The sequence below is a fragment of the Daphnia pulex genome, chromosome 5 (assembly GCF_021134715.1).
Source record: "Daphnia pulex isolate KAP4 chromosome 5, ASM2113471v1".
In the NCBI taxonomy this organism is placed as follows: domain Eukaryota; kingdom Metazoa; phylum Arthropoda; class Branchiopoda; order Diplostraca; family Daphniidae; genus Daphnia; species Daphnia pulex.
The window spans coordinates 6771504-6797537 of record NC_060021.1 but is presented as its reverse complement, the minus strand read 5'-3'; the positions used below and the strand labels follow the sequence as shown (position 1 = coordinate 6797537).

Sequence of the window (26034 nt, the reverse complement as noted above, 5' to 3'; positions counted from 1 at the left end):
TCCTTGTGCATCAGAGGAGTTTTGATTTGTTTAAAAACAAAGATGGAGACGCATTTTGACAGTCTTCCTGTTGACATACTTCTTCACCTTTTCAACTACATGAATGAAAAAGACTGTATAACCTTTTCACTCTCAGGGGTGTCTGACAGATTTTCATGCCTATGTGGAGAAAGAAGGTAATAACAAATAATACTACTGAAACTTTACAGCAAATTGTAATTCTGATTTCTTTAACTACTGTGCAGAACACTTTCAATCCAGCAGTGTTACTTTGTCACCCATAATTTATTCCATACATATCTAAGTAGTTGGGTTATCCCAGAAATAGTTACAAGTTTAGATACAAGCCACTGTTATTGGCTGCCGAGTGACTTTCTATTTGATGCTGTAACTTCAATGAGTCACTTATCTTCTTTGCACATTCAAGATACCAAGCTTAACCTTTCACATCTTTGGCAGATATTTAAAAGCTGTCATCATATTGTAAAAATTAGTATTAGCTTGTCAGAGAATGATGAACCTATTTTTGATAAAATGAAAGAATTTGAATCATCATCACTTCAAACATTATCTAATAGTTTCTCAAAACTTACTCACTTAAAAATCCTTGCATTCAATGGTGCTTATTATATAGACTCTTGGTTTTTAATGCTGCAGCTGTTAAGGTATCTAATTAATTCTATTGTGCTTTTATTTCTGAGGACTATTTATTAAACCCAGTTATTATTATTTATAGTTATTGCCGAAAATGTGTGGATTTGCACCTGGAAATTGTCTATAGTGAAGAATATTTCAGATATGGGCCATTCGGAAAGGATGATTATGATGATGTATTCGTCAATCGTGCTAGAGAAAAATTTTTCCCGAATTTAAGCTGGATGGCATTATTGAAAAATTTGGTCATTTTGAAAAGGGGTGGTTTAATTTCATACCCAGACGAATGCGTCAAGGGGCTGGTTAATTGGATATTTTCCCAATATGACATGAGCTGCGTTGAGCGTGTCTGGATTATGGAAGATGTTGGAATATCGCGTGATACCATCCCTTCAGGAAGTCAAATAAAATCAATTTTATGTGACGGTCAACTGTCAAGTTTTGACAGCGACGACGATGGGCGATTTGGCCAGTTGGAACACATTGGCGGGATTGGGCTAGAACAATGGACCGTGTTGCCTAACCTTCGCTACATTCATGGCTATTGCATCAGTTCAGAAGTAATTTATGTTTCCTCTAGTGATGTTGAAGTTTGTCGCTAAATGTATTTTCCGTGTATTATTAAGGGAGTAGACGAATTGTGTAGAGCACACCCCAAGTTAGAGCATTTGCATTTGAATGACAACAATGGTTATCCTTTTTGTATGAAAGATGACTGGATGTTGAATCATTTGAAGACATTGGTTTACAACTGTAGTTTTCCGAGAAAAGGTAATAATGCGTTTGTTATCCTATACAATTCTAAGCTACACAACTGCAAAATTACCGCTGTTATTTTTCATATTATTGTCCCAGATATTTTAGAACTATTTCTGAAAGCCACTCCTAATCTTGAAGCGCTTCATATTGGTTATTCAAATCGATCTGCTATGGATCCTTGGACACCACTGGGTTATAAATCTTCCCAATCTGGTATGACTGACTGTTTGAAAACGATATTACGTTGTGGCCGGTTGACTACGTTAAGCCTAAATGCGTTCTGTTTGTTTGAAGGAGATTTCTTTGAAACGGTAAGCACAAAATTGAAATTATATGGAATTCTTAACTGACTCATTCTATTTCAGATATTTAGTGGTTGCCCATTACTTCGAAACCTTCACATTTGCGGTGGTCTCAGTTGCGACGAATCATTCGACAATCTTTGTCGCTACTTACCTCTGGCTGAAAAGTTGCGAGATTTTAGGTCAGTACTTTGGTCTAACTAAAATACAGATTTCACAATGTTTACATGAATATGAATTTAGATTGCAATACGCCTACGAGTACGAAGGAGAAATTATGCCGAATCGGGCCGTGCTGAATACTCTGCTCGACTGTAAAAGATTGGAAAGGATTGTTCTCTACGAGGAAGACGGCCCAAACATTCCGTGGAAAAGTCAGGAACTTCAAGACGTTCTACTCAAATTTGTAAGCAGCATGCCAAATCTCGTCTGTTTCTGTTTCATCACGGCCTCAGAAATCGAACCGGGAACGGTGGCCGAACTGAAAAAGAAATTTGACGAGTTGATTGTCCCAATTCGACCGGCCTTTTGGTACCATGTCGATCAGTCCCTTCCCAGAGCGACGGATCCCACAGTCCCTCGAATTCATTATGATCAGATTGTATCCCCAATCAACTACTTGGAAATGTCTCCCGAATTTTGATCGTATACTTCAAATGTATTAATTATTATTATTATTGTTCATTGGGTGAATGTTTCAGATCATTTGACTAAGAAAAAATTCCACCTCAGACAAAAGTGAGGTTGAAAGAGCCCAGTTCCATCAAAGAGAGACGGGCAGAGTCGAAATCGGCCAGACCCATCTCGCGGAGCCCAGTGAGAGAAGTGCGCTCCATTCTGCCGAGTTCCAGTCCGATGAAAGATGTCCCCGGATGGAAGACTCGATCCTCAGGATCAGTTGTACCGCAAGAGAAAGGTAGATCGTCCGTTATGGAACAATCGGCGGCCCGGTTGTGAAGAGTCAACAACGCCGAGTTGGACGGTAAATCCATTTCCATCAATCCTGTTTCGGAAAGAGTCCTGAGGCCGACCATGTGGATATTGCACGGTAGGGGCTGGTTGAGAAAGAGTAGCCGAGTCCGCGTAACAAAATCGACTTGCTCCGACTCGTCAGCATCGACGATAAAAGCCGTAGCCGGATACATTAATCTCGTCGAAGCGAACGTTGCCGGAAGACTTATTCTGTCCACCTTGTCGTCCGACTCTTTCCTTTCTTCCAGCATCAGCACAAAGGGTGTAACAGTTGGCAAGTTGTCCGTCATCCCTTCGCCCATTCCTCGCCCGTCGTCGTGAATGGTTCGCCTGTCCAGCATAAACTCCATCCATCCTTTTTCCAGCGAAGTGAAGCCTTTGGCGCTATTGACCAGCACGTTCAACCGCTGGTTGTCGTCTTGAATGAATGCAGCGCTCGTGATTGGATAATAGTTGGCCTCCACTCCGAGTTGGCTGTTGCGCACTCGCCGGGCGAATGCGAACCCGTTCTGGTCGGTGAAGAACTCGGCCGTGCCATTAACTGGATCGACATTTTGCAGTCCGGTTTTAAAGCGGATAAAGAATTCATGCTCTCTAAAGTTGGGTGCCGGCCCCATGTCCAACGTCGTTTCCATCCAGATGAGATCCTCCATCTTTTTGTGGAAGATGATGGTCGAATGGACGAGCAATTGGCTGTAGACCACCGACACTTCTGACATCACCGGCCCGCTGATGATGAAAATCTGCGGCCTTCCGTTGAAACCTTTCAAGACGTCAAGTTGCGGCTCGACTGCGTTGGGATCGGGCATGAAAAGATAAGCTCCGCTATGGAACATGCTGGAAGGATAGGCGGCGAACTGCATGGCGCACGGAGTCACGCGGTCCGTGGCTTTGGATCGGATCGATTTGAGAAATCCCGTCTGCCCGTCAAAGAGCAACTTTGTCTTGCGGTTCTCCACTTGGATGTCGACCAACTGCTCCAGCCGCTGCGATTTGAATGGCCCGTTTAGTGTCGTATTGTCGAACGTGCTGTAGACGAGCGTCTTGGCGGTTTCGTTGGCTTGTTGGCTGGTCGGTATGTGCATTCTTTGAATTCGGAAGGCCGACAGAGACAATGGAGCTAACGAGGCTATGAAAACCAACTGAAAACTTTCGGGGGCCGGCTCCAGTCGCTGGTGGTGTTGAAGGGTCCAAACGGGATTGACTTGATGTCGGATTTTATTGCCATCCGAATCGAGAACGCGGATGTACGGCCAGCTGGTCTTCAATCTGACCATTTCGTCTCGGTGGTGAGCCTCCGAGTTGTACAGGATGACCGTCTTCTCCGTTTGCTCAGTTGTTGCCAATTCGAGCGTCGTCTTTTGGGCCAGTTTGTCGTAAGTGGGTCGCTGGAGTGCGGGCAAAAGTCGGAAGCGTTGCCACTGATGGTCGTCGATCGACATGAGAATGGCAGCGCTGCTCGACGCGATATTGGCCGAATCTTTCAACGCCTGGAAGAGTTTTTGACCGTAGTCCTGCATGACAGCCGCTTTGCTGGTCCCCGTGATGGCGTCATGATGCTGGAACAGCGCCAACCACCTCCTCGCCTGTACCAGGGCGCCATACTTGTGATCCATAACTCGTCTGGCCGTAGGGAATCCATTCTGTCTCGCTCGGTTGAGAGCCAAAGTGTAGAGAATCTCCGCCCCTCGGAGTCGATCTTCCAACTCCCGAGCCAGCATCTGTCATTTTGGGTGAAGACGAATTGTTTACACATTATGCGTTTATACCCTCAGACTCGTTTTCGGTCAAAATTATATCAAATCTTTTTCTTATTTACTTTGTAATAGGGTCGAGACGTGAAATAACCGGTCCAGTAAGCGGGCCGTCCTTCGCTGAAAATGTCCGAATAGGGGAAGAAATCTCCTTTGAGAGTTGGGAAGTTGTCAACGCGACCGCGGATGGCATCAAAGTAATCGGTGAGTGTCCCGAATCCAATTTCAGTTTTGTAGATCTCCTTCCTGGCGTTGATGTAGTTGAAGAGGTTCTGGTAATTGGTGTACTGCTGATCCCACTCGATGTCGTGATCGTAGCGGAAATCGTCGCCCACTAGTGCCAGCACGATATTGTGACGGGTCAGTGAACCCGTTTTGGCGTATTGCTCCAGCAGCACCTCGGCTTTGCTCTGGATGTTGGTTCGCGTGATGGGCGACGAGTTCATTGTAAACTCTAAACAACAACAAGACAACAACATTTTTTACAAATAACGTATAGAATTGGCGTCGTAAATTATTCTTGCAAACGGGCGAATGTCGTGATAACGTGACTTGAGGAGGGGGGAATGCGTGAATCGGAACGAACAACAAGCAGGCGAAGATATAAAGTGTTCGTAATCAAATTCATCAGTAAAAAAAAAAGAAGAAAAAAGAAATAAAAAGAAAATAAATTGAGACTGGGCTGGCAGCCAGCGTGTATAGTCGACGATATCCTGTTTGCCGTTTCAGTTTCAGTCACGCACCACAATTCCCCGCTGACTGGCGGCCCAACAATCGATTAGGATAATCTTGTGCCATTATCCTCGTCTATGAGGAAATGTCGACTCGTTTGTAACTGTCGTAATTTCCTTCTTCCTTTCCAATTTTGAATTGACTTTTATGAACTGGAAAAAAGGCGTACTTTGGGGAGTAGTTCACCTATTGACATTGTAAAAGATCGTGATGTTGGACAATAGAATGTTGACGAGAGACCCGTAGGCAACGGATCCTGTCAACCTTTTTCCCCTTATTTTATTTTTCAAGTGAGAACTTTGAAACTCAAAAAAGAAAAGTCGAGTTTATTATCCCTCCGTTTGTTTAGTGAAGCGTGCGCCGTTGCACGAAAGTATACGTCTCTAATGAACACTTATTGCTGTTACTACCCTGCGCATCATTTAGTACGCTGCATGACTCAATTAAGAGTGCAATGGGCCCGGAATCAAACATGAATTACGGCTATAACGGTTCATTCCTTTTATGTTCGCTAGCTGAGACTTCCCCCCCCCCCCATCTAAAATGTGATTGTGTTAATCAAAATGACACACGTACCGTTGTATTCGCCTCGGACATTGCGGAAATCGTATCCTAAACACGTTTTCGGGTTGGGACCGCAGGAATGCTTTGTCGTGTAAATGTCGTAAGGGAAGTTGTGGCATAGAACCGAATCCCGTCCAGGAGTCTCCCAGGGCAGCTTCCAATAAAAGTCGCTCACCTGTCGGTCTGCCATCCAGCGCTTCCATCCTGTTTGCGGTTTTTAGTTGAGATCTTTTTACTTTTATTTATTTTTTTAATGTCCTTTACCGTAATGGATACGTTGGACGACCGTGTTTTGGAGTCCGGCTGCGTGCAGCAAGTAGGGTGCCACTGGGCCGTGTCCGAAAGGATCGACAGTCCATGCCGATTTGGGAGACACGCCCAAATGCGATTTCAGCCATTGGTGTCCTGTTGGGCGGGGGGTTAACAAAATTTTAATTTAGTTTTTAAACATAAAATTTTAAAGGTTACCTTCAATCATTTGGTCGAGCATGGAATAGAGATGTGGCGTGGCTTCATCCACCATTACCCAAGTGGCCGAAGTGAATTCCAGTCGCTTTTCTTCAACCAACTTTTGCACTTGGCGTCTTTTGGCTGGCAATGCACTGAAAAATTCACATAGTCAATCGACTGGCTCAAACTTTAGCTTTTTTTCTTTTTTTACTGCTACTAACCTTTCCCACCACAGCGCGAAGAAAGATATTTCCGTCCAGATGAATGTCATATTTTTGTGCTGCGTCAACTTGGTGACCAAGTTGTCCAAAATCGAGTGCGTCGATTGTGCGTAATAGTTTTCAAAAGTTTTCAACCAACCAGGATCGACATGGGAATGGGGCAACACGACAACCTGCAATCGGAATGAGAAAAAAGATGGGTCGATATTCTTTTGAAAAATTCACGAATCATTTAACAATGAGGGAGGAACTGAACTGAGGAAGGCTTTGGAATCTTTAGATAGCTGAATTTCAATAGTTTATTCACTCGGGAAATCATTTTCAGTTGTTCAATAGGTTTTTTTTACTATAATATTTAAAGTATTTTTTGATTTAACATGCAAAATCAATCTACTGAAAATTTCAGCGATCAATGTAAGTTGAGAGGGGAGTTTAAAAAAAAAGCGATAAATAAATAAAAATCGATTGTGATTCGAGCAGACGAACATTGACGTTTTGAAATTCGAACCACGACGATGACATTTTTCACAGGAAGTGTGTTTCGTTCGATATCATTTGTTAAAAGTAATAATGGAGTGCAACGAGTATTATCTTTTATGTGTCACGGGCAAAGTTTTGTGTGTCATTGCAACTAATTTGCACACACAATTTTTTAACTCCTGATGTAAGTAGCTTTATAGTAGGCCTACCACATAATGGTCTGCATTAGTTTGGTGTAATAGTATTAGTATGATGCTTGTTTTCTGTATAAATATAGTGAAACAACCCATTAAAATGCCAGCAGTTAATAGTTTGTCATCATAACTTTTAATTTTCTGCAGGCTGTCAGCTGGTCAACTGGAATCCAGAAGCTGTCATCATGTTATTCGAGCAGAGTAAATGAGCCCAATCAAATGCTGCTGTATACGTCTGGCAGATGGTGATGCCAAACCTTCATCAGGTACTGTACACATTTAACTTTCCTCTTTAAATTTAAGCATGAAAAATTCCCCTGAAAAACATTTCCAGCAACTGACAAAAGTAGGAAGGGCCCCCTTGTAAAGTTTAAGAAACGACTTGTAATAACTGCCGCTGTGCACGCATGCAGCGAGTTTTCTGTTTGATTTGATTCTTCTTTTTTTTGTTTTTGCTGCCGTCGTCGTGACTTTTGACGTGGCTTAAATAGCGTCTGTCGTGATAAAGAGTCAAGTTAAGTGGCTCACGCAGAATGTGAAATTGGAAAGAAGAAAAAGAAGATAGGCAACAGTATATATGGAAGGAGTGATGAATTATGTAAAAAAGCATTTGGTTATTAACCCAACCTTGAGAGACGGGCGTGTCGTATCCTTCTTGTATTCGTTGTAACGCTTCTCCAGCGACGAGTCCCAAAAGTCTCTCCTGCGCATGTATTCCGGCTTCCAGTGGCGTAAATGTTGGAAACAAAAACAACAGCGAGGACATGACAATAAAAGAATCCAATGAATCATCGTCACATCTTCAAAAAGAAAGAAAAGAATAGCATTCGACGTCAAATATTTGACGGCGAACGAAAAATCCTGTCTGCGTTGCTCTTGCGATTGATCGTCAAATCCAATCGATACTGACCTGGAAATTGAGAGTGGGATAGACTTGCATCGTGTCGATATCGGCTCGGGAAACAGTCACGCTCCGGCAAACTGCTGCCTGCGAAGATGAAAAGGATGACTCGTTCATGGATCTGGCGTAAGCCTGATCGGAATCTGGGCGCCAGTCTGCACTGGCCCGATTAGATGCGGTTTGAATGGAGCCGCCGCTTCTTTGGCGAATTAAATCGGAAGATGAAGGCGACGACGACTTGTCAACCGAACAGTTTTTATTGGCGCTCCAGTCAGCAGCCCAGTCGGTCATGAGACCGACGACAGTGAAGGCGGCCAGTAATAGAATCGGAGCGGCTAAAAGGCGAAGACTCGGCCGGCGTGACAGAAAGCGCCTCATCTTGTCTTCACCAGGCGACAACGACGACTCAACAGCAAATAAGTTGGCGGACATGAAGGATCCAAACGGCCGCTCTCATCTCTCGACACTTACTTTTATCACACTCACTTCTTGCACTAAATCACAACTTTTATTTGGACACACTGTACACACTATTAGCCGCCACAAACACTGTTTGTTTGGTTGTCACTCGTGTAATGTGTGCGGAGTGCTCAGTCGTCGGACCGAGTGTCATATCCAGCCGAGTGTATCCGTTTTTCTTTGGGGTTAGTTTTTTGGTTTTCTTCAAAAAGTTTCTATTTTTAACGGTGCTGCAGCGAGAAGCGATGATGTCGGCGGGACGGAATCCATGCTACCACTGACGGCTCGCCTCCCAGCTACCGCACACCTGACCTCAGAAACGAAATCCAGCCCCCCCTCACAGTGCTGTGTGTACTGAAAAAACTACACTCGATGCCACGCTCTTTTCCAACTCCGGCTGGAACATAAAAATAGCGGAGGCGGCGGGATTTAAAAATTTGTTTTTCTCTTTGATGCATGCGCCCTAGACACACTTATTGGAACGTGACTCTGAAAGCCTCGTCTCTTCTTCAATTATGTGGGTGTGGCGGTCAATATTTTGAGATAATCCGTTGGGTTAGGTTGGTTTGTTTTTTTTTAGCCACCGCCTGTCATTAGGTTTCATCCGTTGCAAGTTTTCACGATGACAGTGTGGCAGCGACTGAATTTTTGGCTGGGAAAGTTGGAATGGCTGCGAGTGTAGTTGCATTGCCTGCGGGTTCAACTACGTTGTCGGCCAGCAGCCAGGAACAAAAAAGAGATACGCTGGAAATCGAGCGAGAAAGCGCCGAGTCCCTCACAGGTAGACGGAAAATTTCTCCCAAAAGGTATAGGATACCAAGGCGAACAAGGATAGAGAGAAACATGGAGCACACTGGGCACAAAAGAGATGAAGGAAAAGTCACTGGCGTCGAGGGGGGGCCCAAAACCCCAACAAACAACTTTTCTCTTTCTCGTTATCTTTTTCTTCTTTTGGCCGAATATATTTAACCCCCGTATTCTCTCCCATCATCTTGTGTGGAATATGTCGGAGGAATGCCGACTCTGTATGGCTTGTACATATAGGTGTACACCTATACCTATCGATTGCGTCGGTTTTTCCATGTGTGTGTTGTGTATGCGCGGGGTTCTTGTTTTGTTTTTCAAATTTATTTAGTCATTGGTTGTTGTCTGAGCTTTATTCAAGATCGTTCAACAGATTTCTGGAATGTCTCCCTTTACTTGGAAGGAGAAAGGGGGGATTTATTCTTGTTCGGCCAGGTGGGGGTTTTCTTTTTTTACCGTGTGTAGTGTGCTGTGTGTGTGTCTCTCTTGTGGGTTGTACGTCTTGTTTGTTCCACCGGCTGAGCCGCTCTGCCAGAGTCGCTTTGACCTTTGAACTTTTTCTGGGGTTCTTTCAACTTTTTCGATTCTTTTTTGAGACTTTACCACTCCGGGTGTGTGTGTATTCTCAAGGATTAGACATATATATAGGAAACATATACAACAAATTTAGATTTTTATATATAGAGATATTTTACCTGTTTGACATTTTTTCTCTTCCATTTTTTTTTTCTTTTTTATCTGTTTATGCGAGTTTGTGTTTCGTTTATGAATATGACGGATATGTGTAAGTATGGCATGAATTAAAAGGGAGTGGGGGGGAATCATAATAACAATAAAAAAAAAACGAAGGAAATGTTGCTCCGCTCATCGATCAAGGTGCCTTCGGATTGATTTGGCAAAAGACGTCCCCCGCCAGGCAGTAACTTTTTGATATTTTAAGGGAAAAAAAAAGAAAAAAAGATAAGATCAAGGTTTTTTTTTCTCCTTTCTTTTTTCAAAAAATAAAATAAAAAAAAGTCCCAAAAATTTTTCTTGTGTGTTCCCCAGTCGTTCAGACTAGTGAGTGATGGATAGGCATCTAAGGAAAGGAATAACATTCCTTAACAAATAATTTATTTCTATTTCTCGTTCTGCTGTTCACGTGTTTCTCTTTTTCCCCTTGTTTTTATTTGTTAAGTATTTTGGCTTAGAAGTTTTCCTGGGGAGGTATAATATTTACCATTGTCGAACGTTGGGAGAGACTTGGAATTTTTGATAAGTGTCGTACTGCTCCTGGGTGAGGTGGCATCCGCCCGGTAGAGTCAACACAATCGCCGGTCGCTGGAATTCGGCCACTTCCGCCGATCCGGCTCGGATATTTTGACCGATCCCGACATCTGTCAAACAAACGAATGCTTATAAATATGTACAAAATGGAATCGGAGTCGGACATCAAAACAATCAAAACATAATGCATAGCAAAAAAGGACAATAGAAAATGGCAGAGAAAAAGGGAACAAAAAAATGATCTTTGTCTCCCATGCATTTAGAGAACACGCACGTCCATTTTGTTGGTTTTCTGAGTATGAAAGGAATACATTATTAAGTAAAAAAATAAAGGAGCTGGGAGAGAACAAGTCAGACTCGAGTGCCGATTGTGTCCGGCGGAACACAAAAACTTTCTATTGAGAAACAACAAAATATGAAAAAAAAGATAACTGGAAAAAAAAATAGAAAAAACTTCCCAAGAAAAGTCGTCGTCTTTTCATGTTATTGCTCAATTGGTCACACAGAGAGAGAAAAATAAAAATTAAAAAAAAACGGATTTCTTTTGTGTGTGCGTAATGTTCCTTTTTTTGGGTAATCGTAAGACGAGTACCGGATGTGAATTCACGGCGTTTTAATTGAATGAAGCCCCCCCCCCCCCACACAGAGCAAATGCTGACCGCTAATATTGTGTGATTCATTCATGTCCTATTCTTATTACTTTACAAGTTTCTTTCTCTACTTCTTTCCCTGTGTGATTCCAGTCTCGTTAGATTTTCAAAATATCGACTCGCATTGAGACACCCTTGACACGCTCGTCTCGTTTCGCTTTGCAGCCGTTTGGTTATTTTTTCGAAATAATAAAAAAAACAGAAGCCCGAAATATAATAAGAAAACCCGACGACGCGGCGGATTATTATCTGTTTACGATCGTCATTAAATTCATTATGCCTGGAATCCCCCCCTGCTCCCTGGATGCCGCCAGATGAAATTCGGCCTCGGCCCAACAGCCAAGCGTGATGAGTTTTCCTTTCATTTTCTCTTGAAGAAATTTTTTTTATTATTTGTCTAGTTCTCCCGTTTTTTTGTTCTCACGCGTGCCGCCGCAGTGAAACGAATCCGGCGGTGGGGGATGCATATCCAACGTCTCAAACGTGGAAAATGACTATCGAAACACACACACACAAAGTGTATTAACGACAACGCGACGGGAGTGAATTGGGCGCCATTTTCCTCATCCAGCTATGATGGGATTTTTCCTCCCCAATTTCGTTATTCGAAATTCCCGCAAAAATATAAAAAGGGATCATTTCATTTGCCTGTCGGATGATTGATTGACGTGTCAAAACACTCACCTGATTGGTGATGAGAATCGCTGTGGGTGTCCTCGTAATCAAAGAAAGGCGGCGGTTTCACTTTGATCATGCACGTTCGGATGCAACTACCGTGAATATTCAAATTTTGGGTTTTTCTTGTTATTTCCATCTCTAACAAACGACATTATATAGCTAGTTGTGTGTATACCCGTTGTAACAGCAGACGCGCTCGGTTTTGCCACCGAGACAGTCGATATCCGAACGGCAAATCTTGGCGTAACAAGCCTGCGGATGGTTTACCTGGTGAAACGTGAAACCAAGAAAAACTTTAATAACTTGGCGTAACTTTGGTGAATTGTTTCTTTTTCAGACCACTGGAGGGCAGACGGGCACTCCGCTGTCGTCCACTTCGATGACAGGGTTGTCGTTGACGTAATCCTCCATTTCGGCCGATAGGTCGTCCTCGACGCTCTAAAAAAAACCAAATTGAAAACTGTCTCATACACAATGCACTGCCGTTGTTAACGGGGGAACGCCCATTTGGGGGGGAATGTTACGTCTGATGTTCTTTTCGATCTTTTTCTTATTAACGTTTATTGAATCTTTTCTTGACTTATTTCTTTTGTTTCGTATATTAAAAGACGTGGTGGGTGGAAATGACTAAAATTAAATCGACGCGTGTGGGAGGCTATAGAAACTCGGCAGCAGCGGGAGGAGCTCCCGCCCACGTCATATTTATTATTCTTTTTGTTCGTCATCTGCTTTTGTTGATTCAGCACGCTTTCGTAATAAAGTTCAAATAATAACCGAAAGGAACGACTGCCAACGACTGCCATTTCAGCGGGTTTTCCCATCAGTGCGAAATTAACGAAACAACAGACGAGAAATGCAAATGCATGCAAATTTCCGCCATGTCACGCAATGAAACCCAACGCCTGACACAAGCATCCGTAACTACACTATTTTGTTTTTGATCCGGGTTTCAGATTCTAGTACATAGTGAAAATTTCCTCATCAACAGCAGCAGCAAAAAGAAAAAGAAAAAACAGAAAGTCTAAAATGAATTATTATTTATTCGGCTGTCATCTTACTTTTGTTCGGGAGATACGCGTTTATACCGATGCTCGGGTCGGTCGGTCGGTCGGCAAAAGACCTGATATTCCGGTTGTCGGGGTAATTCTGGAGCTCATCAGACAAAGCTGGGCGGTTTCTCTCTTGAAAAAATGTCGAGACAATCTCCTCAACATCATTTACCTTGGGAGTAGCTTGGACATGGATGGGAAAACTTGTTGTCGGTTGTCTGTCGCCATGTTTTCCGACAACCGGTTGGGACCCCACACCAAACATGTTTCTCCTAATTTGATCTTTTTTGTGACTATTTCTGATTGATGGTCATCAGTTGAGCCGAGTTCGGAAATAACTTTTCCCCGTAAGCGGAGCGACTAGCCTTTGAATGGACCCCCTCGGCTGGAATATTTTATAGAGACTGATGACTATCAACTTTAAATCATTTCAAGCTAAACAAGTCTAATGGGCGTTTTGCGACGTCGTCGGTTTGGAAATTGGGTTGACGGCCGACGAAATGTTCTGTGAAAACTCCGGTCGTGACTTCGGTTTAAGAATCCACCAATTTGCGCAGAGTTCCGCTTGCGCATAGATGCGATCGCTATGCGTGGCGTTTCAGTTTTCTTGGGCATCCGACGACGGCATTCCGCATTCACGACGACGTTCGGCGTGTTTCATTTCATTTCACAGCTCTCGGCTATATTATTCCCCCACCATCCCCCGTCCTAATTTTCTCGTCTTGTCAAAACGTTCCAACTTCCGGCCATCTCGCGTCCTCGTTCAACCCCCCTCCCTCACGTCTTCCGCCCGCTTCTTGTGTGTGTACGTGTGTTGGGGAAAAAAATTTAAAAAACATACGCCACATCTTTAAGAAAATTGTCCCGTCCGGTTCAATTTTCTTTTTTAAAAGCCTTTTGATTTGTATCTTTCATCGCGGTTGTAACTTTCTCCTCGTGTTGGTCAGAGTCATTTTCTTTTTGTTTTTTTCAATCCATTTGAAATGTCCGAGAAAATGAAGGAACGAGTTCGTTGATCCCGTCAAGTTCTTTTTTAACTTGTGAAAAAAAAATTTCAAATTGATGACATCCGCGCGCTAAAAGTGCTCGGGGGCGCTTGGAGCGTGGCAGTTTATTTTTTCTGTCTCGACTTTTTTTTCTCGCCACTCGCTCAAATATTTATTTATTTTTCGACCAAATGTACAACAAGAAGAAATCCAAATAACTTAACCGATCTCCGCACATCGTACTAAGGGTCTGGGTGTGTGTTTCTACTGATATTTATTTATTTTTCCCTCCCCCGGCACCCTGAAAAGCTACATGTCAAAAATTGCGTCACATTCTTCGCGGTCTAGTACGAATCAGTTATTAGCCGTCACCGACTGCCAACTCTGACCAACGGCCAGCTCCCTCAAAGCGTCTAATAAATGATTGCACTCAAATGGCCATTTAACACAAACTACTGGACACACACACTATTAAAAAAATACTAGATGGTACCTGCCACATGAGGTGATGACTGTTATCGACTGATGTGTCTAGCGGGCTGGCCAGGACGAGGTGCGGGATCGTGATGATGAGAAACACCGTGACGGACGATGATAATCGAATCATGTCGCGGTTGTTTTTAAAGATGCGGGCGAATGTTTCTTTTAAAACTCGATTTCTCCTAATAGTTGATTAGTTGATTGTAGCGTTGATGAATGTGTGTGTGGAGTGATTATTAATTAGCACCTCTCTCCCGAAATTTAAAAATAAAAAAGGAGAGAGAAAAGTCAGAATGACTTATTCGCTTGAAAGGAGGGGGGGAACGTGCGATATGATGCCGCGTGCTAAACTGACGAAAACCCGCGCGTTAAGAAGCGCTTTATTCCCTCCCGGGAATTTGAGTTGTTTTTTGTTTCACCAAGATTTCTCTCTCTCTCTCTCTCGGGTCTTTTTATTTTCTCTCTCTCGTGTGTTGCGCTTTGTATTTTAGAAAAAAAAATTTTGTTATTCCACTCTAGTGCCACCTAGCGGCGTGTCACGATGACGTCACATCATCTCTCTCTCTCTCGCGATTCAATGCCAAGAAACTTTTGCGAGCGCCAACGAGACACCCACCCAGCCCAGCCAACCCCCGCCGAACGATGGCAACAGCAAACGAGAGAGAGGTCAGTGACATCTGTTGAAGATTTTATTTCGGGATTCTAACTAAATAATTCACAAATTGCTACTGCTGCTGCTGCTGCTACACCAACGGCGTAGCGTCTGGATGCTCCGTGTCAGACACTTGGCTGTTTACATAAGAATGGCGGAGCGAGAAACACAGTCGCCGTTTGAACTTTGTGTGTTGTTGTTGTTGATAACTGGTCGGCTGCTGTCGCCTCAACTGGTCTGTGTGTCGAGTATATCGTAGTAGGTAAAGCTGCTGGATGCTTATTATGATAAGCGACGACGACGCTATTCAAGCCAACAGCAGCAGCTGGCCCATTGCGAATGTTTTGGCGACGCTGCTGAAACATAAACGGACGTACCATGCAGCACTTTGGGGTTTTCAGCTCGCTGCATTTCTCATCTGCATTTTCTGACTGTTTCTCTCATTCGGACGGGGAGGTTGCTCACCCGGATATGCGATACCCCCCTCGCACAATGGGCTATAATAAGAGCTTGATATGTGTATAGTCGACGTTGCGGGACTACGCACACACACTCGACACTCCCTCCTCCTGCGCCAAATAAACTGGCCATCGAAACGTGACTTTTGGCCTCTTTTCGATTGATACTTTACACATCCATTGAAATTGATTTGATTTTTCTTATTTCGAATGTTGCGCGCCAGAATGAGATAAGATTTGTCCTGATGGCGCAGACGCGGGACATGCGCATTTGGCGGGAGGCAAAGCCACAGCGACACGGCCGTCGGGAGTCTGTGAACGCAAGGAACAATCATCGACCCGTTTCATCCCGTGTCTGTTATCGGGCGACCGACAACATGGCCACGAGAGCAGCGACATGTAAGTTGAAGCCAATTCCCGAAATTCCTTAGATAATTACCACCAACACCAGCACCAGCCATGTATATAAGTATATACAGGCAGTTGGTCCGCACACTGGACTTTCATCAACTTTGCCACTTATTAATCGTTTCAAAACCCAAAATTTGATAGTCTCCTCTTGTGTGTTTATTTTGTGAACCTTGTCTTGAGTTTGTTTAACTGACTTGTGTGAGGCTCTCGATTGATTGATGTCGTGTTTTGAAATGAAACAGTCGCTGCCAAGGTGAGAAATTTGCACGATTATCAACTTCGGCTGCTCAACAGCTCCGTTTCGCCGCCATCCGGTCACGATGTAGCCAATACGCTCAAATACTTCTCGCAGACGCTTCTCGGTATGTTAATATGGCCCCAACTCTTTTCCCCCCACCCACCCTGGTTTATTTCACCTTCGATCGATACGTGTTGCAGGAATCTTGAAGGATGTGCCGGATTTCCCGCTCGTCATGGTGTACAACCGGGAGAGCAACACCAAACGCATGGCCCTATTCCCGAGCCTCGATTACAAGGGCCTCTACACCGTTTTGATCCAGCTGCTGGAAGTGGCTCCGCTCATTCAGACCGGAGTCGATGGTATGTGCACAATTGACTTTTGGGACTTTGTCGGCCCAATAATCCATTGGACAGGCGCTCTCTCTCTCTCTTGAATATCAGACGGCCTATCGGCCAACTTTCTCTCATCTGATTGTGTGTCTTGTACTACTATGTGGCGGGATTTTGGTTGTCGGCGTTTCCCTGTCTTCAAGTGCTGGGCCAGGCGCTGATCAGCACGATCCTATGCGTCATGCCGTTCCTCGAACAGGATCTGATCGATAATCTGCCCAGTCTGGTTGCCTCGTCTATCGTTCACATGCCCAGCTCTCTTCACGGCTACATCGTTCAGGTCCTCTGCTCCTTCCTCCTGCCGCTCACCATGGGTTTGCTATTTCGATCGATAATCGATTTATTCCGCCAGATATTTTATTTTCATTTTTTTATTTTTTCAACCAGGCACTCCGCCAGCAGACGGCGTATTCAACGTGATCGAGCCGTCCGTTCCCGGAATTATTATGGCCGTTCTCCAGTACACGACGAATACAGGTCCGCTATATATTGAAAATCAATCGAAAACAACTCGTGAAATTGGATCTGTTGAATCGATGTTTAGCTCACCACTGCCAATTGATGGAGACGCTCATGTCACTTAAACCGGATGTGGCTAAAGATTTACTCTGCATTATCGCTCACGGGACATTGAAGGCTCGCGTGCCCGGCGCCCACCTCTTATTTTACTATTGGCCGTCGTTAAATCCCACGCTGTACGATCGGCGCGGCGTCAACACGAAATTCAACGGTATCAGCTCCTTTAACTCTTGGACCAGTCTTCCAGTTTTTTTTTTTTTTTTTTCTGGCGTGTGCGTGCGTGCGTGTTTTGGGTTGATTTTCTCGTGACTTATCGCCTTTGTTTTTATTTCCTTCAAATCTTTTGGCTCCTCTCTCTCTCGTGTGCGTGTTTTCCGTGCCGAGTGTGGGTGTTTGGTTTCAGCTGGATTAAGGATGATCATTAAAAAAACATCTAAACACAACACTGCACAGAAATAACACAAACACTCAACTAAACTAAACTAATTGGACATGCTGAGCAGCAGTTATTCCCATCTAAATCAATGTGTGGCTTTCTTGGCCTTGTTGGTTCTTAATTTTTTGGTTTTTTAATGTTTTCACTTTCTTAGACTGATTATTTCCCAATTTAACAAACTATACTACAAATCTTTCTCTTTCTCTCTCTCTCTCTCTTTATCCTTCGACTTGTCTTGCACGTCTATCTTCTCTTGCTTTTTGATGGTTTGTTCGATGTCTTCCATATTCCGCGCCGTGACCGAGAGCGCGCCATTTTTTAAATGTTTAGGATTCGCTCTCAATGGTAAGTGCCGTTCTTGATAATGATTGCCTTTTTTTTTTTTCATTTAAACTTTAATGACTACTTAACAGTTTTTCGTACATGTCATTTGACTACGCTCACAAATTTGATGGCGCCGGCCGAGAGTCTCCGTGCGCGGATTCATTTCAAATGATAATCAATAGTTCAATGTACCCCCACTCCCACACCCGTTATAGGTTGGAAGCCAGTCATGTGTCAACGAGACGAGTGCCAAAGTAGCGGCGAAGCGGCCGAAGCTATCAAACTCTGTCTGGATCATCGGGTGGCCGTCGTCCAGCAGAGCAATAACGAGAACGGACCCCTCCTGGTGATTTGCGCGACTTGCGCTGATGAAATCAAACGCTTGGAACCGCCCGCTAACTTGTCCTCCAATGGCAATCAACAACAACCGCAACAACAACATTTTGAGCCGCTTGTGGAACTCCTTTTGCCGATGCTCCAAGTTGCCGCTACGTGCGATAACACGGTAATGATTGAATGATTTGATTTCTTGTTTTATAGTATGTGAACTAAATTTTCTATTTATCTTGCAGAGTTGCCGTTCAACGGACAAGACGGCCAGCGTGTCGTGCTTCTCGTCCAGCTGCACCAGTTATAATGACAGACGGCCGATACGCTATTGCGCCCAGTGTCACTCGATCCGGCACAACAACCGGCGCGGAGGCGACCACATTTTCCACTGCAATCTGACATCGGCCTGGGAGATGTCGCCAGAGATGCAGAGTTACACGGTAGATGCCGTCGTCAGTCTCCTGAAAGAAGCCCAGCCGTACAGCTTCGAACGAAGTAGCGAGAGCAACGATCGACTCACTCGAGCTGGACTTTGGCTCTGTGGAGATTTGGATACGATTTACTCGTTCGGATTGGAAGAGAGAAGATTGCTCAGCCGCTACGGCGTCTGGCTTCTGACGGCCGTATGCCGGCCTGTGCCCGAAGCCGCCAAATCCATCATCGGAAGGTTAATAGGCGCTCTCTTTCACTGGTTCGACACTACGGCTCACGTCACCGATGGTAAATAATCAACTGATGTGTTATGACAATCTCAAATGGCCATTCATTTGATGTTTTCTGTTATTTTATAGATCAAGCCGGAAGCGTACTGGAGCCACTCAAATCGGAAATGCTTCGGGAATGGATCGTCGAAGCGCAGGAAAACCAACTGGACGTTCTGCTCGACTGTTTGATGCCCTGGCCGGCTTCATACTCGAGAGTGGGAGGCAGTTGGGACACGGGTCATTGTCCGAAAGCCGTTCACATCAAGGAAGGATTCAACCGTCTCTTTTGTCTCGTTCCTTACGAAATCATCACCGTCGATTTGTGGAATGACATTGTGCCCCGGTGGCTGGAATCGATGGTCACCACTGTGCCATCCGATGAGTGGATAGAATTCCGAATTATTTTAAGGTGATTGACCCTATTTTGAAATTGGTTTGTCTTTAAACATTCATCATTTCTTATTCTCAAAGCAAATTACTGGACTCGAGTATGAGCCCTTTGGGATTCGATGCCCAACAAATGTTTCGTTTCCTGGCTGTCCGCTTCCGTGGAACTCATCTGCGTGTTCAACAACAAACACTCAACTGGCTCCAGCTTCTCTCCTCGTTGCACATTGTTGTCCCCATCGATCTCCTGGTCAACATTTTCCAGGAGGGAGTCAACACGAGTAAACTGGATACCGACAACGAAATTCCAAATTTCGGTTCGTTTCGCATTTCATTACATTATTAGGTGCATCACAAAACCCTAATTATCCCTTATTATCATTCGAATAGATATGGAGGAAATTCGACCGTTATCTCCGGTATCGAATCAAAGTGTTTCGTCATCCGAGTTGCCTCTGAGTCTTCCGGAGAAGAGCCTGGCCTGTCACGTCCTAATGTTAGACATTTTACTGGAGCAACTGGAAGTCCAAGAGGAGCCTAGTAATGGAGGATTGACGGGAGCACCACTAGCTCAGCATTGCCTCACGCTTTTAAAAGATATGATTCACGTCCGGCAATGCATGCTGCATAATTGCACGTCGGCTGATTGCTACATGTGTAGTCTGTTGACATCGTGGTATCAGCTGGCGCAGGAGTTGATTGCTTTCTACTCGCCACTGCACGCGGCCGTCGTTAGTGAGTGTTTCGAAGAGCTCGAAAATTGCGTGGAGATGGCCGCTGCCCAGTCAGTCCAGCAACAACAGCAACCCAGCCCTGGTGAACAGCAGACAAACAAACCGGAAGAGGCTATATCAACCGTTTATTATCAAGAACAACAACAACAAGTATTACAACTGGGTGAAGTCAGAACGGCCAAGATGGAGACCGTGTCCGAGTTAGATCTGGCACCGATCCTACCATCAGAAAGAGTCCTCAGAGGTATTTAAACTTAAAACATTTTGATTTTTTAAGATATAGTAACTTGATTTTCTTGTTTAGCTGTGGCCAATGCTGTGACTTGCACTGAAATGGAAGTGGCCGGCTGCAAAGCCCAAGTAGCTCAGCCGAGCATGTTGACGGACGTGGATCCTTCAGACCACATGGATCATCCAGACCATCAACAGCCGAATCAACAATATTGGGTGACGACGGCCGGCAAATTTCGATTTGCGCTGGATGAATTGCCGAATCACCTCCAACTCATTTACGGATTCCTGAAAGAGCTCTACCACTTGATCCGACCGGACACTCAGCGACATCTACTCCGCTGCGTCGAAATCCTTTGTCTACACTGCGAGGTGCTCAGTAAATCCGCCTGTCGCGAGCATCCAGGCTTCCTGTTTTGGGTTCAAGAAAACCTCACCGTGGCCCAGCTCTGGAATCTCCTCGAGAGTCAAACATCGCACGTCGCCCAGACGTGTGCCTCTCTCTTGCTGCACTGTCTCACTCTTCCGGGTGGATCGGATGTCTTCTGGAAAATTATGGAATCGGATTTCCACTCGCGCGATTGGAAGACTCGCTTTTCATCCGTGGAGCGGATGATGTTGGTGTGCCAATTTCTGGACGATCCCACCGTCAAACAGAGTTCCATTTTACAGTCGATCCTGACCAACGCCTTTTGTTTCCTCATTTCATCAATGGACGATATCAACACGGCTGTAGCCAACCGGGCAACCATACTCCTCGAGAGCTTGCACGATGGATCGCTTAAACTGCTCGTTTGGTGTATGGAACAGCAGTTTGACAGTTTCATCAGCGACAGACCTCTGTTGTTGCACTCTATTATGGCCCTGCATCATCACCCTTGGCTGACCAAACGCAAGATCATTTCGTGGAAATTCTTTTTCAATCGTTTCGACGCTCTGTATTTGGAAGCCCAGTTGAGCCTACAGCGGGCCGGGGAATTGATTGAACCGCGAGATCTCAAGTCCAGTCACATGTCAAACGAAAGCTTCAACAAGAAATTGCAGAAAGCTCGTGAGGCCATCAAGCGCTACGCTCCTAGCAGGTCTAGTTCGCCGACTCAACAGCAACCGAGGAGCTTGATGCGGTCGTTGAGCCTGTCAACTCATCGCTTCAATCGCCGAAAGTCTACACCCAATCATCACCCACAGCACGGAGTGACCAAGAGTTACAGCCGACAAAGTTCTTCAGCCCAGTTGAAGTTGATGCGATCCAGGGGCGCTCTCGGTGGCGACAGGATGAACAATCAACAAGCGTCTCAAGAAGAAGCCTACGTTGCTCTCTTCATGCAACGTTGCTCGGAACTGGACGACTACGATGGTGAAACCCACTCTTTACTGTTGACTACGCTGATGCAATTCCTGGCGCAGCCAGATCTCGCCCAGTTGAGCGACGATAAGTTCCAATCGCAAATTCAGAACCTGGTCCTTCGACATTTGAGTCTTTTGCTGGGCTACGGACCCACCGAAAGAGCTTTCTGTTTGACACCACAGAAACTCAGAGCATCGGCTCCTTTCAACGCCTTTCTCTCGGCTCTTCCGCAAGTTCTGGATCGTAATTTAGCTATCGGAGCCAATCTTCTGCCCATGACGTTATCTTTGATGATTTTCTGCCCCGCCCCGCCGTCAAAGAACAACGGTCCTGGAGGTAATTCGTGGTTACAATGTCATGGGCAAGCTGGTGTGCCCATCACAACTCACGGATCCATGAGTAGCGTTGGTTTCGCTTCCGGCTCAGCTGCTGCAGCAGCTTCGAATAAGTAAGTTCACCATCCTTTGATCAATTTTGAAATTATTTAATTTCCTTCAATTACTTAGCGTCAACGATCGACACAACGGCACGACTCCACAAAGAGCCTACAAACCGACCTATTCCCTATGGTATTTGGAAACTCATCCTCGACGGATGTGGCTACAAACAGTGTTAGTAATCCTCTACAAGGTTTGTTTATTTACTATGAAAAAGATTGGGCCAACTTTATTAAATATTTCTTCTGCATTGTTGCAGTATCGTTATAACCAACCGAATTTAGCTCCGTTAGTACAGAGCATCATCCGGATCGTTCTTAACACTCTGGAATCTCAATACCATCGCTGTTATCGCTACGGTGGTATTGGGGCCACTTTAAGTCACGGCCATCCATCGACAGCGCAGCATCAACTCCATGGGGTCTCTTCAACTGCAACTATGAGGATGAGAGACCAGAGTCAAGGCTCTTTGGAAGTAGAGACTCCCATTGATCCAACAGATCTAAAAGGTTTTTATTTAAGGATTCAGCGATTTGCTGAACGATTTTTAAATGTTTATGCTTAAAATTGATTTATTTAGGAAGAGCAAATGTCATTGGACACGGTGTAGGAGCTGTTCTTGGCATAGCTGGATTGGTCTGGGGCTCCTCTACAATTCAACATCAAATTCAGCTACAAGTTGCAACGGTAAATCTTATCTCTAATACGTTGATGACGAATTATTTGCTGATTTCTTTTTCCGCTATTACAGAAATCTAACGTCACATTGACGTCCCGACGTGAGTTGACTGGAAGTATCTCTAGTGAATGTGACATCGACGCTGACGTTGATGGCATAGAACTTGAAGTTATACCTGAGAGTCCCAAGAGTAGTCGGCCGGATCCTGATTGGGATCGAGATTCACTTGCTGAAGTCGAGGTAAATATTTTCTACGCCGAGTTTCATCCTTTATGTAATCATTGGGTCTTTTCTATCAATAGGTTCTCTCAGAAATGTCACAGCAAGAACCGAATTCCGCCACTGCAGCGTCAGAAGTATCGCTGGCGGCCTGTGTCCGACAACCATCGGGTGTCTATGAAGCCCATACAATTGTGTCGCACCGTCAGGTCAATGCAGCGGACGCCGCTGCCGCCGCCGCAGCAGCCACAGCGACACCTACGGGAGTCAGAACTCGACAGAGAAAAATGGGCATCTCTATGGGAACCATGGGTCCCGAAATTCCGTTTCTATCCACCGAACAATCAAACCGTCAGCAACAACAGCCTCAGATTGAAACCCCAGCACCTCATCCAGCCCCTGTCAATCACGCAGTACATACGCCCATGAAACAGAGCTGTCTTCGCGTCGGTGACGAAGTGGCGTGTCACCGTTGTTCCAAATGCAACGCACCATTTGAAGAATTCAGCGAAGAAGAACTCGGATTATGTATCGTCATTATATCGACGTTCGTTCATCGCGAGCCTGCTTTGGCTGCTACTATGCTACCAGAAATTCTCCGCTGTAACGCAAAGTACCTCAATTTTTATTTGCTATGAAATTAACATGATGTGAAGCTAAGTTTTAAATTTAAACTTATAGGTGGGCGGGAAGTACGACATATACCTGGCAAATGGGTAGCAATTTGTACGTACCCGGTGAAGTTGGTGCGATTGCTCGCCAATTTCTCCGGTGCCTGTTGCATCAGCTCACACCAAACAAGGTCTTCATCCAATTATTCCAGACTCAAGTGCCTGAAGAGATGAAGCAGTCTTTCTTCAAGACGATGGCATCGGCGTTGACGGATTTCGTTGAACTGACTCCGGCGGCACCGCTCCAGTTGTTGCTCGAGTCACTGAATGAGCAAAAACAGTTGTCGCCAGCCCAGATCGCCATGATGTTGCCCAATGTGGCCTGCTATATCGAGTGTCTTCCGCCGCTCGAATTGAGTGCCCAGATTTGGACCCCTCTATTCGCTCAGCTGGAAATCTTCTGTACGCGACTCATTCTAGTCTTACCGCTGCTGAATGGCAATCCAATTCACAGCAATTCGCTTTTGAGAATTATGGGCAGCACAAACCGTGTGGCAGCACTTCAACTCGCCCCATCTCGTGGCAGCATACTTGATTCTTTCGCCAAGATCCTGCTCTACATCATTCAACATTGGGCTGGCTTTGATTACAAGCATCTCGTGGAACTCTGTCACCTGGCTTTCCGGTCCTTCAACAAGGTAACTTACGATTCCCAATTTTTACGAAATCTTGAAAATGATTGAGTGGATAACTTTACTATTGCAGGATCGGGAGAAGTACATGTTGACAAGGACGCTCGTCGATGAACTAGTGTCGGTAATGAAACTAAAATCAAGTCTTCCAGATTCTACCTTGATCATTTTGGTGCATTTCACCTTGCAAGTGAGTAAAAAAATAACTTGAAACTGTTTTATTCATAGTTATATGTTGGCTTTGCTAATTAGGACGCTGGAGGAACTTTGCCACCCCATTGCCTGTTAATGGATGAAATGGATTGCGGTGCCAACACTGTCAAGTTATCCGGATCGGATGGATCTGTAGGCGCTGGCACCACGGGTGCATTTGACTGCATCCGTCCACACTTTAGCGATATTATGGACTTTTTGGCCGACGTTCATACGCTTAGCAAATTGAAGAGCAATAGCAGGGCTATGAGTCCTGGTCCCGGTTTGGATGAAGATACTCTTGGCGGAACGGTCAAAGCCGGAATGGCCCAACTCTTGGCGTTGGAAGTCGTTCGTGGAAATGGCAAGGATAACAAATGCCTTCAGCGTTACATGCCCTGGTTATTGAACCCGCCATCCTCCATCCAGCAAGGGTACCATTGTTTTAAAAACATATTCTATTTGTAAAATGTGTTGACGAATATCATTTTACAGGCCGCGAGAGTTTCTGGAGTGCGTTTGTCATGTGAGATTGTTGTCTTGGCTCTTACTAGGGGCATTGCAACATACAGCTTTGGTTACTCACACACATTCTAATGGACCACTTTCCGTATCAAGTAATGATAATGAATCACCGTCTTTTTTGCATTTTTGTTTGCACATTCAGTAATTGTATTTTTCAAACTATAGTAGGCGCTACATCTAATCCTTGTTTGCCGCTACCAATCGAAGTCTCGTGTTCGCTGGCCGATCACATTCAGGGTATATTAGCTGGTTTCGCGGAGCAGTCGAAGACGTCCGTACTTCACATGTCATCTCTCTATCATGCCTTCCTGCTCTGCCAAGTTTGTTTACAATTTTTATTTGAATATTGACCCATTAAAACATAAATTTTGCCATCATACGGTATCTATCAGCTTTGGACGATTTACTTGGAGTTCATGGCTGGCCAGTTGGGTAATAATTCTAACGCAGAGCAGCAAGCTACCATTTTCAACGTTCTAGTAGATTTCTGGAGCAAAATTACTCCTTCCGTATTACAGTTGGTGGCACACTCATCAGTGGTGAGCAAAAAACCTAACAAAAATTGAAATACATCTTATTTACTCTTAATAACGCTTCTTTTATAGCTGACTGAAATGGTCAATTTACATTTCTTGAGTCTGATGGAAGCGCTGTCAGAGTGCAAATCGTCTGTTTTATCCCTCTTGTTACCTCTTTGGACACCAGTTCTGCAGGCACAGAATTCTCAGGTATAAAATATATTACCACATACCGCGTCAAAATACCAATAAATTTGAATGTGTTTACTTGCAGACGCAGCTACCTGTACATTTGCAGGTCCGATTACAGGCCTGTGTGGAGGGCTATTCCCTCAACACTGGTACGGCATCGAGTGGCGGTGGCGTATGCGAAGGACTGGAAACACATTTGGAAGGCTGGCTACTGCGATGGCTTCAGAAACTCCAATTCAAAATGGGCCAAATAGAAATTCAATCGTCCACTGCTAGTCAGTTTTATAATGTTTAGGTCCGGTGCATTCCTGTTATTTATTGTTGATTTTCGATTTTAAACGTTATGTGTAAAAGATACCATTTAGTCTATTGAATTTTATTGTCCAAATAACGATAGGTCTACTGTCTCCTTCCCTCACTTCAATAGAAACTTAACTGATTAACGTCAAA

The 26034-nt window shown here is 44.6% G+C and overlaps 4 protein-coding genes across 9 annotated transcripts; 2 read left to right on the top strand and 2 right to left on the bottom strand.

Annotated features, from left to right (window-relative positions):
• The first annotated feature begins 42 nt into the window (after nucleotides 1-42).
• On the top strand, nucleotides 43-2399 carry LOC124193876. 3 transcript variants are annotated; one of them, XM_046587867.1, is made up of 8 exons: nucleotides 43-176; nucleotides 246-665; nucleotides 737-1214; nucleotides 1281-1425; nucleotides 1510-1626; nucleotides 1708-1724; nucleotides 1779-1897; nucleotides 1959-2399. In XM_046587867.1, exons 1-8 carry the CDS (start codon nucleotides 43-45, stop codon nucleotides 2356-2358), a joined length of 1830 nt encoding a protein of 609 aa, XP_046443823.1. In that variant the 3' UTR covers nucleotides 2359-2399. The 3 variants fall into 3 exon arrangements, with proteins under 3 accessions (XP_046443823.1, XP_046443822.1, XP_046443824.1); XM_046587866.1 differs by having other exon boundaries at nucleotides 1510-1724; XM_046587868.1 differs by lacking the exon at nucleotides 246-665 and having other exon boundaries at nucleotides 1510-1724.
• Nucleotides 2353-9064, bottom strand: LOC124193875 (alpha-mannosidase 2-like). The gene is made up of 8 exons (XM_046587865.1): nucleotides 7993-9064; nucleotides 7710-7802; nucleotides 6409-6581; nucleotides 6206-6339; nucleotides 6002-6142; nucleotides 5750-5941; nucleotides 4507-4895; nucleotides 2353-4408 (listed from the first exon to the last, which is right to left on the bottom strand). Exons 1-8 carry the CDS (start codon nucleotides 8413-8415, stop codon nucleotides 2444-2446), a joined length of 3510 nt encoding a protein of 1169 aa, XP_046443821.1. The 5' UTR covers nucleotides 8416-9064; the 3' UTR covers nucleotides 2353-2443.
• On the top strand, nucleotides 6879-26034 carry LOC124193873 (protein unc-79 homolog). Of its 4 annotated transcripts, none has more exons than XM_046587861.1 (28): nucleotides 6879-7072; nucleotides 7230-7348; nucleotides 15690-15864; nucleotides 16119-16238; nucleotides 16315-16476; nucleotides 16650-16820; nucleotides 16894-16983; nucleotides 17051-17236; nucleotides 17792-17806; nucleotides 18001-18290; nucleotides 18358-18835; nucleotides 18907-19228; nucleotides 19291-19523; nucleotides 19597-20184; nucleotides 20245-21967; nucleotides 22026-22149; nucleotides 22216-22465; nucleotides 22537-22643; nucleotides 22708-22875; nucleotides 22938-23467; nucleotides 23536-24163; nucleotides 24231-24347; nucleotides 24410-24783; nucleotides 24845-24966; nucleotides 25043-25194; nucleotides 25267-25413; nucleotides 25480-25602; nucleotides 25667-26034. In XM_046587861.1, exons 2-28 carry the CDS (start codon nucleotides 7325-7327, stop codon nucleotides 25877-25879), a joined length of 7632 nt encoding a protein of 2543 aa, XP_046443817.1. In that variant the 5' UTR covers nucleotides 6879-7072; nucleotides 7230-7324; the 3' UTR covers nucleotides 25880-26034. The 4 variants fall into 4 exon arrangements, with proteins under 4 accessions (XP_046443817.1, XP_046443815.1, XP_046443818.1 ...); XM_046587859.1 differs by having other exon boundaries at nucleotides 25040-25194; XM_046587862.1 differs by lacking the exon at nucleotides 17792-17806 and having other exon boundaries at nucleotides 6880-7072; nucleotides 25040-25194.
• Nucleotides 9934-15236, bottom strand: LOC124193882. Its single transcript, XM_046587872.1, has 6 exons — nucleotides 14369-15236; nucleotides 12180-12278; nucleotides 12016-12107; nucleotides 11847-11932; nucleotides 10466-10622; nucleotides 9934-10169 (listed from the first exon to the last, which is right to left on the bottom strand). Exons 1-6 carry the CDS (start codon nucleotides 14480-14482, stop codon nucleotides 10118-10120), a joined length of 600 nt encoding a protein of 199 aa, XP_046443828.1. The 5' UTR covers nucleotides 14483-15236; the 3' UTR covers nucleotides 9934-10117.